Source organism: Penicillium samsonianum (assembly GCF_028829775.1).
Source record: "Penicillium samsonianum strain IBT 33392 chromosome Unknown utg000009l_segment0_segment0, whole genome shotgun sequence".
Taxonomy (NCBI): Eukaryota; Fungi; Ascomycota; class Eurotiomycetes; order Eurotiales; family Aspergillaceae; genus Penicillium; species Penicillium samsonianum.
Window position 1 is genome coordinate 1583923 of NW_026643267.1, and position 14217 is coordinate 1598139.

At 45.3% G+C, this 14217-nt stretch overlaps 3 protein-coding genes across 3 annotated transcripts; all 3 read left to right on the top strand.

The window, feature by feature from the left end:
- Positions 1 to 4445: 4445 nt before the first annotated feature.
- N7471_013549 (uncharacterized protein) lies at positions 4446 to 4814 on the top strand (the record flags this gene model as incomplete). Its single annotated transcript, XM_057286268.1, has 2 exons — positions 4446 to 4541; positions 4596 to 4814. 2 exons carry the CDS (start codon positions 4446 to 4448, stop codon positions 4812 to 4814), a joined length of 315 nt encoding a protein of 104 aa, XP_057129593.1.
- A 4179-nt stretch (positions 4815 to 8993) lies between these two features.
- On the top strand, positions 8994 to 10063 carry N7471_013550 (uncharacterized protein; the record flags this gene model as incomplete). Its single annotated transcript, XM_057286269.1, has 7 exons — positions 8994 to 9023; positions 9075 to 9133; positions 9191 to 9229; positions 9300 to 9329; positions 9379 to 9420; positions 9684 to 9709; positions 9762 to 10063. The coding sequence occupies 7 exons, from the start codon at positions 8994 to 8996 to the stop codon at positions 10061 to 10063; spliced, it is 528 nt and encodes a 175-aa protein (XP_057129594.1).
- Positions 10064 to 11182: 1119 nt separating this feature from the next.
- On the top strand, positions 11183 to 11741 carry N7471_013551 (uncharacterized protein; the record flags this gene model as incomplete). Its single annotated transcript, XM_057286270.1, has 2 exons — positions 11183 to 11660; positions 11704 to 11741. 2 exons carry the CDS (start codon positions 11183 to 11185, stop codon positions 11739 to 11741), a joined length of 516 nt encoding a protein of 171 aa, XP_057129595.1.
- Between the last annotated feature and the right edge of the window lie 2476 nt (positions 11742 to 14217).

The following is a 14217-nucleotide window of genomic DNA, read 5'->3' on the forward strand; positions in this document are numbered from 1 at the left end:
CTAATCTCATCAATATCGACATCATCTGGCGTCTCATCCTTCTCTTCTACTAATACATCGGTCTCATTAGTAGTAAAAAATTTTCTAAATTCCTCCGATTCATGTACCTCAAGGTCAAACCTTGATGCACAGAGATAGAGCATCAGCTCTTCGATGGTATACGGCTTTAAGGAGCCGCGGCGATAATGACAGACGTCGCGTGTAGTATTAAACAGACGCTCTACTCTAGCACCTATTGCTGGGATTGCGAGAACATCCCTTGTAAGTGCAGCGACGGCCGGAAAACGGGATTCATTCTCTCTCCAGAATGCGAGTGGCTCGGAATCAGTTACATCTATATTAAAATTAGTATCTAGTAAATCATTTGATCAGAAGGATTAGGATTGAACATACTACCGTCAAGATACTACGTCATTTCATTAACAACTAGCTTTGACTTAGTGTTAGATTTCTGGCTTCGAACAAGATTGTGAAGAACTGATCTTATTGTCGATGTAGAAGACTCTTATAGACCCTGAGTACTAGCAAGACGTTGCTGGATCGGAACAAGTGCATCTTGGAATGCTGCTCGATACTAATCCTATAGTTCTTTTGAGTCGGACCAGTCATCAGAAAGAAAGAATTGAAATCTACTATCTAGCGATAGCATTGTGCAAACTGCATAGATATGCCCTCGCATTTGATCAGTCTCTTTATAGTAATCGCGTAGCTTTGACCAACTAGCATCGAGAGAGGTAAGCATCTGCTGTTTCCATGTAACACGCTTTCGTTCTAATTGTCTCTTTGATCGTTCAATATGCTCGAATAGCAGATTATAGATCTGAAAGACAAGATATGATGTTATATCTCGTGTCTTTGAGAGGGCAAGTGTATAATCAAAGAATGGCTTTGTAATACAAAGAAGATAGTCAATCTGGCGCTATTGATCATCATTAAGGGCGAAGTCTTTCTCGTTGAACTGATCACAAAACTGTATGATAAAGATACGGAGTCTCTTAGCTCGCCGGAGTATAAGGAATGTTGAATTCCACCGAGTCTTCACATCCTGGACAAGCATAAGCCCTTGCCCTTTAGGTTGAAGTGCAATGAATGAATCCCGGCGCTGAGGACTAGCGCGGATGTAAACAGTAAGTGCTCGTATTCTTTTCAAAGTATACGAGATATCCCTTTTTTTGTATTCGCTCTCACGAGGGTACCTTGTTGCTTAGTCCATTTGGTCTCCGTAGTCTCATTCTGAGGGACTGCTTTTAGACGGTCAAGTAGCTGGTTCAAGCTCAATTGGATCATATGTGTAAGATAGGGGATGCGGATAATGTTGGTGTTCTTGGTATTGATTGAAGATTGTTGTAGCAAAGATTGCTGTAGGGCATTAACCAGAGCCTTATTATTCGACGCATTATCGGTGGTTAATCCAAAGATCCGGTCCCGAATTTTATGCTTAGTGACCGTTTCTAGGAGGATAGCACTTAGGTTCACACCGGAATGTGTTCTATAGAGGGGTTTGAAACCAAGTAGCACCTCACGATAGACCTAGTCAGCATCGATAAAATAGCTAGTGATAGCCATAAATGCCTGCCTAAATGGAGAAGTCTAACAATCTAATGTAACTGAGATCCTCGCGTGCTTTGGTAGTAGCCCAAGTATATTCTGTTGCCGTTCTTTGACACTAAGAGACAGCCGACGTTGAACTGTAGTAGCGTAGGGTATGGTCAATAGGCCTGGGGCTAACTATGATTATGCAATTAAGCGACGGAAGGATGGGCTTTCGACAAGTCGGAACGGGAGTCGGTTTATAGTAATAAACTGCAGGAGTTGATCGTTCTAGGCCTCTTACGAGAAAGGTGCTTCGGCTGTATAACCCTAATTAACCCTTGTTAGTAAGTAATATTAAAGGATAGGCATTTATATACTGATTGAACAAATCCCCTTATTATACCCTTTTGCTTCTACATCATTGCAGCATTTCGGCACCCTTTAGTTTCTAGATGACGAGTGATAGTCGTTGTGCTATAACGGCTAACCTTTCTACTAGCACCATTGGTATTGGCACTAGTTTCTTGCTTAATGCCATATAGATGCTCAAGGATAAGACCGTAACGCTTACACATCACCTTTAGGCTCCCCGAAACCGAATACGCTACTTGTTCAAACTGTTTCCAGGTCTCCGAAGCGGAACCATACTAGGAGTCCTATAGAAGCGTCTTATTGTTGGATCTATAGTCGGTCTGTAACCACCAATCGACCCAATTACTATGATTCATCGCGTCGAAGAGAAAGAAATCCCGTCTTTTACTAGGACCGACTCGTTGAAAGCACTCAAAGTCTGCTTCTAGAGCGATTGACGAAGGAATAGATGGCTAAAGAAACGATGAACCACCGTAGTTACTAAATGCCTACTAGGAAGTAGTGAATGATATAGTATCGAGGTCGGGTTCGAATAGGTCGAACTAAGATGATCCAATCTCGGTTTGCTGGCTTTGCGATATGATCAGTTAACGATTTAATAATAAATTCAAGATTGTGTAGTATAAAATGTATAGTAGGAAGGGTATAGGGTTTCAGGGGGATAGGTTCAAGGTCATACATTACAAAAGGCCACCTTCTTGATAATAGGAAACAGCAAATTGATACAACAAACAGAGAATTCATCACAGTGCTGGTCTGAATTAAAACAGATGATTATAATACTCATATATTATTAGCTACATCATACATATTAAGTGGGTTCAGCCCATCCAAAGCCCATAGATAGCCCATTCCCAGCCCATTTCCCGGTCCATTTATCAATATTATCATTCAAAATATTTCACCCAATAGCTCATAATATATTTTGAAACCTCCATTACATCGAGATTAGATGTAATATCACTTATCTATAGAAGCAGAAATAAAGAAGGAGAGATGGGCTATCTGTTGGTATAAAATTCAATCATGTAAGCCTATAAAATATGAATTTGTTACTTGAATTTATACTTCAACAGAAAGATGCACCTGTTTCAGTCTATATAAAATATATATATCTTCATGTTGATACTCAGTAATCTTCCCAGGCGCTATAATAGTATAAATTCCTAGTCAAATTGAAGCTTTTTTGTGTAATTTGTATGAAATCTGGCATCATGATGTCGAATTTAGTATAATATCCACTCAATTCCTACTTGTTATAGTGATAATATAATAATACTAAATATACAGGCTGGAACAGGTGTAAAATACAGTCATTAATCAGCTACATTATACATGCCAAGACTGTATTTGTGCATAGATATGGGCTTTGATGGGGGCCCACAGCCCAACCATCGATGGGCTGTGGGTTGGGTTGGGCTCTGAAGATTGAGCCCATAGCCCACTGCGGGTTGGGCTATGGGCTGGGGGTCTAGGCCCATTTGTGGGCTATGCAGAGGTCTAAGTGGTGGGCAGGTAAAACCATCGGCCGAAACAGCCTCTAAAACCGTGACAGATTCACGGTTAGTGACAGATCCATTGAATAGCTTCTTTTTTGGATGCCTGGTAATAATAAATTGATCGCGTCCGACGCCAATTTGAAAGCCAGTTTCGTCAAAATTGTAGATATCTTGTTGGCATATACCATGCTCAGTCACCACACGTTGATAGTCTTGAAACCACCTTTCCACCACAGTTTTATCAAGTGCAGAAGCTCTCTCGACGTCAAGAGCTCGCTGGCGTCGTACATAGTACTCGGGATACCGTTTCAAGAAACGTTTTAGCCAGTGGTCGCCAATTTGTGGGGGTGGTATGGTTTCGTCATGGTGGGCTTCTTCAAGAATTGAATTGGCGGCAATAGCAATTTGGCGACGATTTATCGATGCTCCGACCGCGTCAAAGTAATCAATATATTCACATAAAGCCTTCTCTTGTACAGGATTGAGCTTCCTGCCATTAGGTTGTCGTTGAAAAAGCGATTTTCCACCTTTCCAGCGCCGACGAAGACGGCCCTCAGGAACCGCGAATTCTCGCGCAGTTTTCTTGATATTAGGCTTAGATTGCTCAGAGAGAGAATCCATAGCCTGGAGAATCAATTCCTCGATGTCCTTATTTGTTTTAGGCATTGTTGGTGGGGTGGTAGATGATCAATTTAAAAAGGTGGAATTAAAAAAAGGGGTGCTATTTGGGTGATCCGTACTATATGGTTGGCGGACCCTCGCTAGCGAGGGTCTGTAATTTTGGTAAAAAATGTAAGGGCCGGTTACACCGCAACTTTTGAAAAATCGACCTGATCACACATCGATAAAAAGGCTACACCGTTAACCCTCAGATTCTCGGCCGGAGGAGGGGAGACGGTTCATATATTTGAGGGAGTTTGTGATCCCTGTGTAGGCCGACCGGTCATTGGCATTACCAACGCGTTTGGCGACGTCGAAGGCCAAATATAAAATCGACCAGTCTTTTGATGGGTCCATTCAAACTCTGCTCCTTTGTTAACGATGCAATCTATGAACAGACTCGCACTGATGATCGCTATGGCCCTGGTCACCGCCGTAGCGGCGGCGCCGAGGCCAGCTCCCAACGCCCAATCTACTGTAAACGTAGCCGATTCAACAATAATTTCGAGTGCTTTAGCTGACGAGCTTTAGATCCTCTCTGCTCCGTTTCAACTCATTGCCTCGGGAAAGCCCAACTGTACCAGAGATTCAATGTCACAATTCGCCGACTCGGTTCTGGCACGGAATATCTCCAACGCGCTGATTTCCCACAGTCTCCAACTTAATCGTACATGGTTGGACCAGGAGCAGCTGGATCTATCTATGGATTACAACTGCTCGGACTTTGACCTGCGAAATTTCGTCCTGTAGTAAATTGTGGAGGACATATCTTGGAAGCACTACATGTCATAAACACACCTCCGTTTAGATGTCACCGGTTGTAGGAAAACTAGGGCTGCCCACAAATGAAAAGATAACCACGAAAGATAGTAGATATCATTCAGTAAACGCGATGGTTATCCATATTTTGTTCTACTGAGATTATTATCCCAAAATCGGCAACTCTGAATCGCCCCTTCGTCTTAATTCGACAAAGCCACAGAAGGATAAAAACAGACCCCACTATAATAACAGGCTATCCAAGAGCTGGAGCACTCATATTCCCCAGTTTCCTACAATATTCTGCACAAAGAATTGCGGATCAAATGATGGTACGGGCAGAGAAGGGTGGATGCAAGATAGAGGAATCGCGCTCCGCATGCCAGGATCTGCTGTAGTCTCCATCTGCGGCCGCATAGACAATTGAAATCGAGTTTCCCCAGCACTTCCCATGTAGCCACTCCGCGAGATGATATCACGTATCTGACCACGCGCTCTGCGTAAATTTCCTAACATCGATTCAGCCCGCGGAAGAAAGAACGGATACTCTTCCACAACCTCTTCGTTTCCCATGCTGAGCTTGCTGAGCCGGATTTCTATCCAGTGCACCCGTTCAAAAAGAAAGAATGCTGACACGTAGAGGAAAATATCATCGGCACAGGTGTCTGGGGACAACAGATCCGGCCCCGTCCAGCTAAAGGCGCACTCGCTATCATGGTTAGGGTAGAAAATGCACTCGATAGCACGAGGCCTCTCGGCCTTATTCTTTGCATATTGTGATATGCTAATAGGTTGAATTGAACTGAGAGTGCTGCGATTGGCTGCGAGACAAGGTGGTGGTGTCGGTATATTCGGCGATTCTCTCCAGATTGACTCAAGGTCTAGATCCAAATCGAAGTCTGAAGGGTTTTGTCAGCGCCAACACTAGTCATCGAAGATGTTTCAACCAACCAAGTTGATCAAGTTGCCCCATTCTTTCTGTGCAGCACGAGAGATTGCACGACAAAAGGCAGTTTGCGAAGAAAAGGTAGGCTTGGAGAGTGAGCAAATCTCTGTGGTTTCATTAGGGATTTATATGTATAGGCCAGAATGACTGGCAGGCAAGTCTTTAGCGCAGAGCTATAGTACGGAGGGGGTGGCAGGGCGTTTGTAAACACACAAAAAAAACCAAACAAAAACCAGATATTTGGCCATATTCAACAAAAGTCCTTGTGTGCCAGTGATTGGGTTGTTCTTGATTCACGCAGATGCAGACGGTGATTGATTTGTGTTTTTGCGTTGAAAGTACATTCATTGGTAGTAGGATGCCTATGGAACGCCCCACCCGTATTCCACCCCGTTGAACTATCCTTTCCGACCCGTTCATTGCCTGCCCTTCCTGTTCCGCAAGAACCACGAGACCTGTTTATCACTCTGCCTACCAGTACAATACCAGCCATAGCCAGGTCAAGCGTGCCGATCTCATTTCGCTTGAGCGAAAACTCACTGTATCTCATTTATATGACAATAGCGTCTATCACTATTCTGCAATGTTCCGAGAATACCCTGATGTATAGAGTCAAAGGCCTGACGGCGATCCCACAGCAGCAGCTCCTGGTTATTACAGCATTCTTGGAGCTTCTCATTCTCCCCCACCAGCCATTCGTTGGAGTCTTGTAGGAAACGACGTTCCTCTTCCAAGCGTATTTTGCCGGCGGACTTGATAATGTAACACTCCCACAGGCACAAATAGAGGTCCAGGAGGTCAACAGCGGAGGATGCTAAAGCGGGTTTCTTTTGCAGGATTTGGGTTAAATCACTGGTTAGGGAACAGGCCGCACCCATCGAGGTTGTCTGTTATTTGGTTAGAGCCGATCAAATACGGATCTAGTGAAATCTGACCTTTGTCTCGCCCGGTGTAATCTTTTCGAAGAGTTTGTCACTTGTTTGGTGCTGCCTGGCGTCCCAACTGGCTTCTCATATGAATCTGGTGATTCTCGCTTTCTTTTGTTGGCCCATCCCGAAGGAGGGTGGGAAGCAGGAGTGTCCATTGGGTTGGAGGGATTCAAAGCTCCTCTATATTCAGATAGAAGAGGACAGAGAGTTGAAGATAGTCAATCTAAGTCGAGGAAATAGGGTTTTTTTATATTATATGCCAATCTACCGCATCACGCTAAATTGGTTTTTTCTTAGGGAGAGCCATTGGCCACCGCAGAACAAACTGTCTTTAACCATGCAACTAACAATCACGATAAACAAACCCGCATTGAACTGTTCTAATATTGCACCCGACTCAATTAAAGGATGCCTTACTGAGGGCAAAGCTGTTTGAACTGTCGGTTACACCTAATCGTGCTCATCTAACTGAGGGCCGGCAAGAAACCGCGGGCGCGCGCAGGCACAGGTAAACATTTCGCTGGGCCGGCTCAATTGTACGGATTAGAGACAAAGCCGCGAATAATGTATAATATAAATGGGAAAAAGGTCGACTTCGTGGCTGCGAAATGACCAATCAAAAATCATCTCTGTTGGATTTGCTTGGAAAATTGTCTAGATGCACCTAATATGTTTGTGCGTGGTTTGGCGCTTACGGCAGGCTACACAATCACGCTCCGACTTCTGAGCCAAAGCTCTCAATGAAATGGTTGTTCCCGAGTCAAAGCTACTCTCACTCTCGCAATCGCTCTAATATGTAGGCATTTTATTGTAAGGTAGGTTTGAGCGACGCGCAATAGCTATCTGGAGAAACGGCTCTGACTACGCAAGGCAAAGAGCCTATCGCATCATCATGTTTTACCTACGATTCGTATGTTCGAGCGAGACCAAATCACATGGTTCTAAACCTCGTAGGCCTGACCTTGAGTGTATAATGTATTGCGTGATCATGGTTGAAGAATATTTGAATTCGATCATCTCTAATGAGTTGGAGACTGTACGCCAACGTCACCGAGTGACCATCAGGGGTGAAAAAGGACTTGCGGAATCGAAACAATGCAATTGATGCAAACCGGGCTGCCTCTGTGAGACGTCGACCACCACTTCCTTCACCGCCCGACCATTCACCACAAGTTGCACAACAGTGATGTTTCACTACACACATTTCATCACATCAACACCAAGGTCCAATTCTCTCCAACTCTCACTAAGACTCAGGGCTCGTCACGGCTCATCACAACAAACATTCCATCAAAACAAGCACCCTAGCACTCACAGTTCTGTTTACTCTACGCCTGAATCAAGGATACCAATTTCCATTACAGCGAAGGGACTATAGGTCCGCAAACTATCAATGCAGAACAATTGGGAATACGGCGCTCGATAACGAAGGTTGAGTCTTGAATTCACGATTCTGGTGATTGGTTTGCATCTATCTAGGGCTCATTCTATTTCTCCAATGATGATCCTTAGAAATACGAAACAGATGATGATGTTGCGCAGCCCACCTTTCCTCAACCGAGTGACCCCCACCCCCCGGAACCGACCGCTTTATGTGAGCGCAGGGCATACGCAGATGCAATATTGGTGGGGCGAAAATCCCTTTGCTGCCGAGGTACCGGCTCCACGGCTTGCTTGACCTGGTTGAACGAAGCTTGCTGGTGTTGAACTTATTAGAAATTTGAATGATGCAGAACGACTCGTACTTCAACAACGGGCATTTACAAGCCGAGGCAGATAATCTACTAGCTTTTCAACGTTAATGTCAGTTGCCAACTTCAGGCGCTGGTGGCGAGCACCCGGCATCTAATGTTGAGGCCTTCTCCTGCGCGCATGTAGGTCCCCTAGTACTGACCAGCGTGCATACTGACCACCTGTTATCGGCTCCACGTCCAGGTCGCCTGAATGGGAACGGATAGCAATTCAAGCGTACATGTTGCGTTCCTCTGTGCAAAATTATGATCCCTGAGAGATCTCGGAGATCTTTCATGAATAAATGGATCGGGTTACCCTTGTTAGCCCGTCTTCCCGCAATCCCGGACGCCTCACAGAGTGTTCGGCAAGGCTGCAGGGCGCGCTAATGCAGTCACGTGTATCGAACAATGGGAAATGTGGGTCTGGCCTATGGACTAGCGTCAACACTTGACCAATCACTGTTAGCCCGCTGCCACCCCACCCTTCCCCTTTTCCCTAGCCATGTCCTGGAATTCCTCCTCCGTCGACCTTTCCCGCATACGTTAGAGAAGTGTTGCGACCATGGCTGATGATATGGAACAAATCGCGGTGGTAAGTGGTGCTTTTATGTTCTAATGTAGTCCTTCTCACCCTCCTGCCTAGGACCCTGATTTCTACTCTATGGCCACTGGCTATGGCATGGATCCGCAAGACTTTCAGTCGTGAGTGTCACTGCGAATCATACCTATCGTCGCATTCTCACTTTGATACGGTTTCAGGGAGACCACCTCTATTGCGTCCACGATCGCGAGAGGACGGTTAGAAAACGGCCGAAGGCGAGTCCACTTCCAGTCTAAGATCGCTTTCTAAGCCTAACCCGAAATGTAGATACCAGGCCACTAAGGAAAATGACTACTGGTTTATAGCGATGCCCCGATTTGATTTTATATATAGTAACAATGTCTAGGGGTCCTTCTGACGAGCAGCAGTTTGAGGCGTTTGAGATTGGGTGAGCCGCATCCCATCCCCATACCTTCCATGTCTCACTAGCTAGAATGTCTGCGAATTTAACAAACGCAGCCACATGGTGTTTCTCGTGCTAGACTATAATCAGCGGAATCCTCTTTTCCGCGCCCCTATCGGCGATTCATGCTTGAACCTCCCGCTAATATCACAATATATAATATTTTGGACATCGGAACTGGTCAAGGGAATTGGGCTATGTAATTGAACGAGTTATTCTTTTCAAAAGAACATCTAACAGGTCCTTAGTGATGTTGCCGATCTCTATCCGTCTGGTATTGTATTTCTTGATTCGACTCCTTCTATTCTTGCACTGACACTGGTTAGCTATCGTCCGTGGCGTGGATATCTTCCCCCCGCCCGTGACATGGATGCCCCCGAACTGCGTCTTCGAAGTGGATGATGTGCTTCGCGAGTGGACATGGACAGAGTCGTTTGACTTTATCCATATGCGCCTAATGTACGGCGCCTTCCCTCCTGAGGGATGGGACCAGCGTGGACCGTTTACCACCATTATGACGAATAATCATGTCGTCGAGATCGTCAGAGGTCAAAATATCTCTTTGATCTCCCTCTCGGTAAAATTGACCGCTATTCAAAGGCTAAGAATAGGAATTTCTGGAAGCTAGGCAGAACACAAAAAGTACCTGTCTAGATCCGCATTGTCAATACGGATATTAAATTTCAAGTCATCCTGGATTTGAATCTGAAGGTATTGTTGGGACAGTGTAGACACCATATTATGAATATAAGCCGATTGAATTCCAGGAACTATTACGATATGAGTGCGGAAGTGAATAGTGTAGCACCGATCAAAGTTTTTACAGATCTGGAGTTCAGCGCTTTATACCAATAGAGGAGTGACGTATTTATGACGCCGACCATTTTTTCAACCACAGAAACACACACGTATTTCGGCACTTTTTTTTCCTTCGGGTGGTCTTTTTGGACTAACCTTGGGCCACTAGGGCCCTCCTGATGCTGGAGGTGATTGCTAGCATCTGGAATTCATCCCATAGAAAGACTGCCATCCCATCGAGCTACAGACCCGGCTTTTCCAGTAGATAGTCACAGAGCGCTATTAACATCGGCCGTGTTATGCTTTGTCTCCGACCGACACGGTTCTGGGGCATGGACATGTCCAAAAAGTCGCAGGTTCCTGCGAATGTTTTTGATCGTCTGTTCGCTCTATTCGGCCGCCTGGGCCATTTGAGAGCAGGTTAGCGACTGGTTTTGTATCATATCACTAATAAGATGTAGCTTGGACGGGGGTACATGTATTGTGAGTCACTGTTTGTACTATCCGGTATGTACCGAGTAGGCCCCTAGATCGTCACTTCGACATGGGAGTGGTAGGGGGAAGTGACACCTTGCAGATTCTCAGGCCTACCCCAACTCCTCTTATTTTACCGCTTTTCGACTTTTAATGACCTCAATCTACCGACCAAATCAAGGCTTATAGTTCGCATTTTGCGCCTGTCATCTGACTGTCATCTCAATCTACTTCCATTATTTAGAGTTTGTTGTGGTCGGCTCGTATTTCGGAGAGATTTCCTCCAATGATATTTCATACACCCACTGTTTGTTGAGACGAGTCGAGAACCGGGCATGCATTTATCTAGAGCCTTTACTGTCTTTATTTAAAAGTAATTCTCTCCGCAAGCAATTTGTATGTGACAACATATAACAAGTAACACAACCAGGTCCTCATTATTCCATGACACATACAGTATAAGCTTCGTCTGATCATGTCTTTGCAATCCGATTTCCCATTACCAATCACCCCGACCGAAGAAGCCTCCCTATCAGATGAAGGACCGGAAGGGGAGGCAGACTTTTGGGGATTCGACGGAGGAAACCCGAGCCTTCTGTCAATGGCACTATGGGACTCTTCACGGATAGCCAAAATGTCTGAGACTGAGGAGAAAATCAATGGCGATAAAGCGAGCTGTTCGCTACCGGTATCTGTAACCAAGCCTACCCGAATTCTATCATTGCAGAGGGGGTTGGTCGATGATAAGTTCGGCTATGAAACTGAGATCTTTGACCGCCGCTGTCGTGAAGCCAATATCCACAGGTCGTCGAATCTGGACTCAAGGCCTGAGATGAACAATTGCCCCGGAGGCCCACCTCAGCGTTTCCCCAAAAGCCGGTTTTCGCTTTACCACAAAGCGCATCATAAACGATCGAACTCGACTGCCACGCAGAAAAGAAGCTTCGCATATGGTAGGCGTGTACGTTTCCCGGTTAACCGTAAACACCATTCAAGATATCGCAAATATTCGCGAATATGGAACTAGTAAATAACGCCCGGGTTCAGACTCGTCTATGTCACGAACTGTGATTTGTGGGGGAAGACATGTCATCATGTGTAGTACTGTCTGGTGTCAAGGAAACGCATGGCTCATTATTTGGACACTACGGGGATATGACAGCTTGCCACGATCGGGAGGCTCAAGCTCTCGTGTTCGGTTAATTTGCATTCTTATTCGTTGTTCCGGCTTCCTCCGGATTGCCCTTCAAACTTCAAATTACTGGAACATGAGTCATAAATTCATTTTAGTATGGCAAACCCCGTATGATGTCGATACAGGAATAATGCTATTTCGGAGCTTTTCTTGATACAGACGAATGTATCTTCGTATTAAGGTTTGAAAAACAATCAAAGAGTGTGTAGGTGGTAAACATCAATTTCCGGAAATATTCTATAAAGTCCGTAATAGAAAATCAACAGGAAAGCAAAGAGCTCTTTGGCTGACTCTGTGTGGGGCTCAGTCATTTGGGGCTCTAACGTGGGGGCTAAAATAAGAAAGGCCTGGCCAATCTTTGGGCGCTGATGGTGATCGAAACGATCGGGATCTGCCGCAGCTCACGATACCTATTGATACGTGTCGACGATCGATGAATCGGTAAGTTCTCGTTCGTAGCAATGAATTATCACTAAACAGCTGTCTCTTCTAAGTCTATCCGTCTGTCGGTTCTTCATACATACTAGAACTCAGGGGCTTGCTTCTTAGTAAGCTCCTTTTCTGTGGATCCTCTCTGAAACAGGCACTAGTGGTAATCTACCACTGACAATACGCGCTACTTGGGTCTCAAATGGCTCTGAACGTATCTCGCGAACCTCCTGAACTGAAAGATCCCCTTCGTGATCCTATCTGCCTGGTAGATTGGGTCCGCTTTTGCTTCTTCTCGTTTTCAGCGCGTAATTCCTTATTTTCTCTCGCTAAAATTGTGGCGCCTTGTATCGCGAGTTGGAAGCCCTTAACAAGTTGGTTTAATGCACGATCCGATGGTCTTGGTGGACTTCGAGATCCTGTACGAAGTAAAGATTTGATTGATGAAGCCTGTCGACGTACTTCTTTCTCTGTAGAAGGGGTTTTGGGGGTAAAACTCCGGCTTGATTCGCTACCCCGGCTCGGAGGGGGGGTCGGTGTTCGAAGATGAATATTAGGCTTTGAAATCACTCAATAGGGTATATAAACTAGCATTTATATAGTAGTCGTAGAATATATAGTATCCCACCAGGAAACGCCAGAATATTGGCCACATTATGTAGCCGTCATCCCGGAATCATAAAAGCCCGTATTTTGAGCCGACGATCGCGAAAGGCTTCTATTATAGGTGGGTTTAAGACTGGTTTCCAACCGAGACGGTTTAGAGGATGGGCGCTTTCGAGCTGTCGCAAGCCCCTGCGGATATTGTTGATCATGCGTCGGCCATTTGCGATGTTCCCAGTGACTAGTACTCTATAATATCGAGAACAAAATGTATTTTTAGGGAAGAAGTATGAATGTTATGTTGTACCACAGCGTTGATACAGCCGTGTGCCACAGTAGCTCCTCATCCAATGCCGGAAAACACTGCCTGGCAAAGATGGAACACTAGCGACAAACCCCTGTGTGCACTTGGTTGGCCAGAGCCGTGACAATCCGTTGTCCGGACCTCGCAAGACGACAAGCCGCTGCAACTTGGCGGTACATGCCTCCAGCAATAATATAACGATGGAGTTTACCAACTACAAGAGGTGGTTATTCGTGCATGGCGTATGATCACTGAGGTGCCCTGATGGGTTTGACACGGAATGGCCACCCGAAGGCTCTTGCCGTTACTCTCCTTGCAGGCTTTGAAACTGAGGACGAGTTTAACTTGAGTCTGCTTTGTGAACCTTTGGGGTAATGGATTGCAAACATATCGAGGTGCTTTTTGTCTTCTTTTATGAGCTATTATCTTCGTTGGGCGGCATCTCTGGGGAATGGGCGGCTGATCGTCGTGTACGTTCCGATTCAGAAGCGGTGGCAGGTTTATCAGGGAGAGTTTTTGATCGACTGACACTGGGAAGACAATCTTTGGGTTTGTGTTGAAGCTTTCGCTTAAGCTTTTGAAATCGAGAAAAGAACTTATTTGCATATATTCCCATTGTGAACGCGCTCGTGGTGTGTTGAAGACTGGAGGATGGCAGTTCAAAGAGATCCTTACATTTAGTAAGGAATGATCGCATCTGGAGGGCATTTGGAGCAGGGTAGATTACCACAATTCTTGTCAATCGCTAACGGTGCCGTCGCCAAAGAAAAGGGCTGGTGGTATGCAAGAGCCAGGGATATTCATTTTAGGTAGCTCTCGTGATACAATGCGAGACTGGTTGCTTTCAACGTCAGTTGATATCAATACTTGGACTCGAACAACCTACATCACCATTCTCTAGATGATTTTCAGTCACGATAACGCCACGTTAAACTTCAAAGAACTCTACTTGATGTTTAGCATCCAATGCGTCAAATTA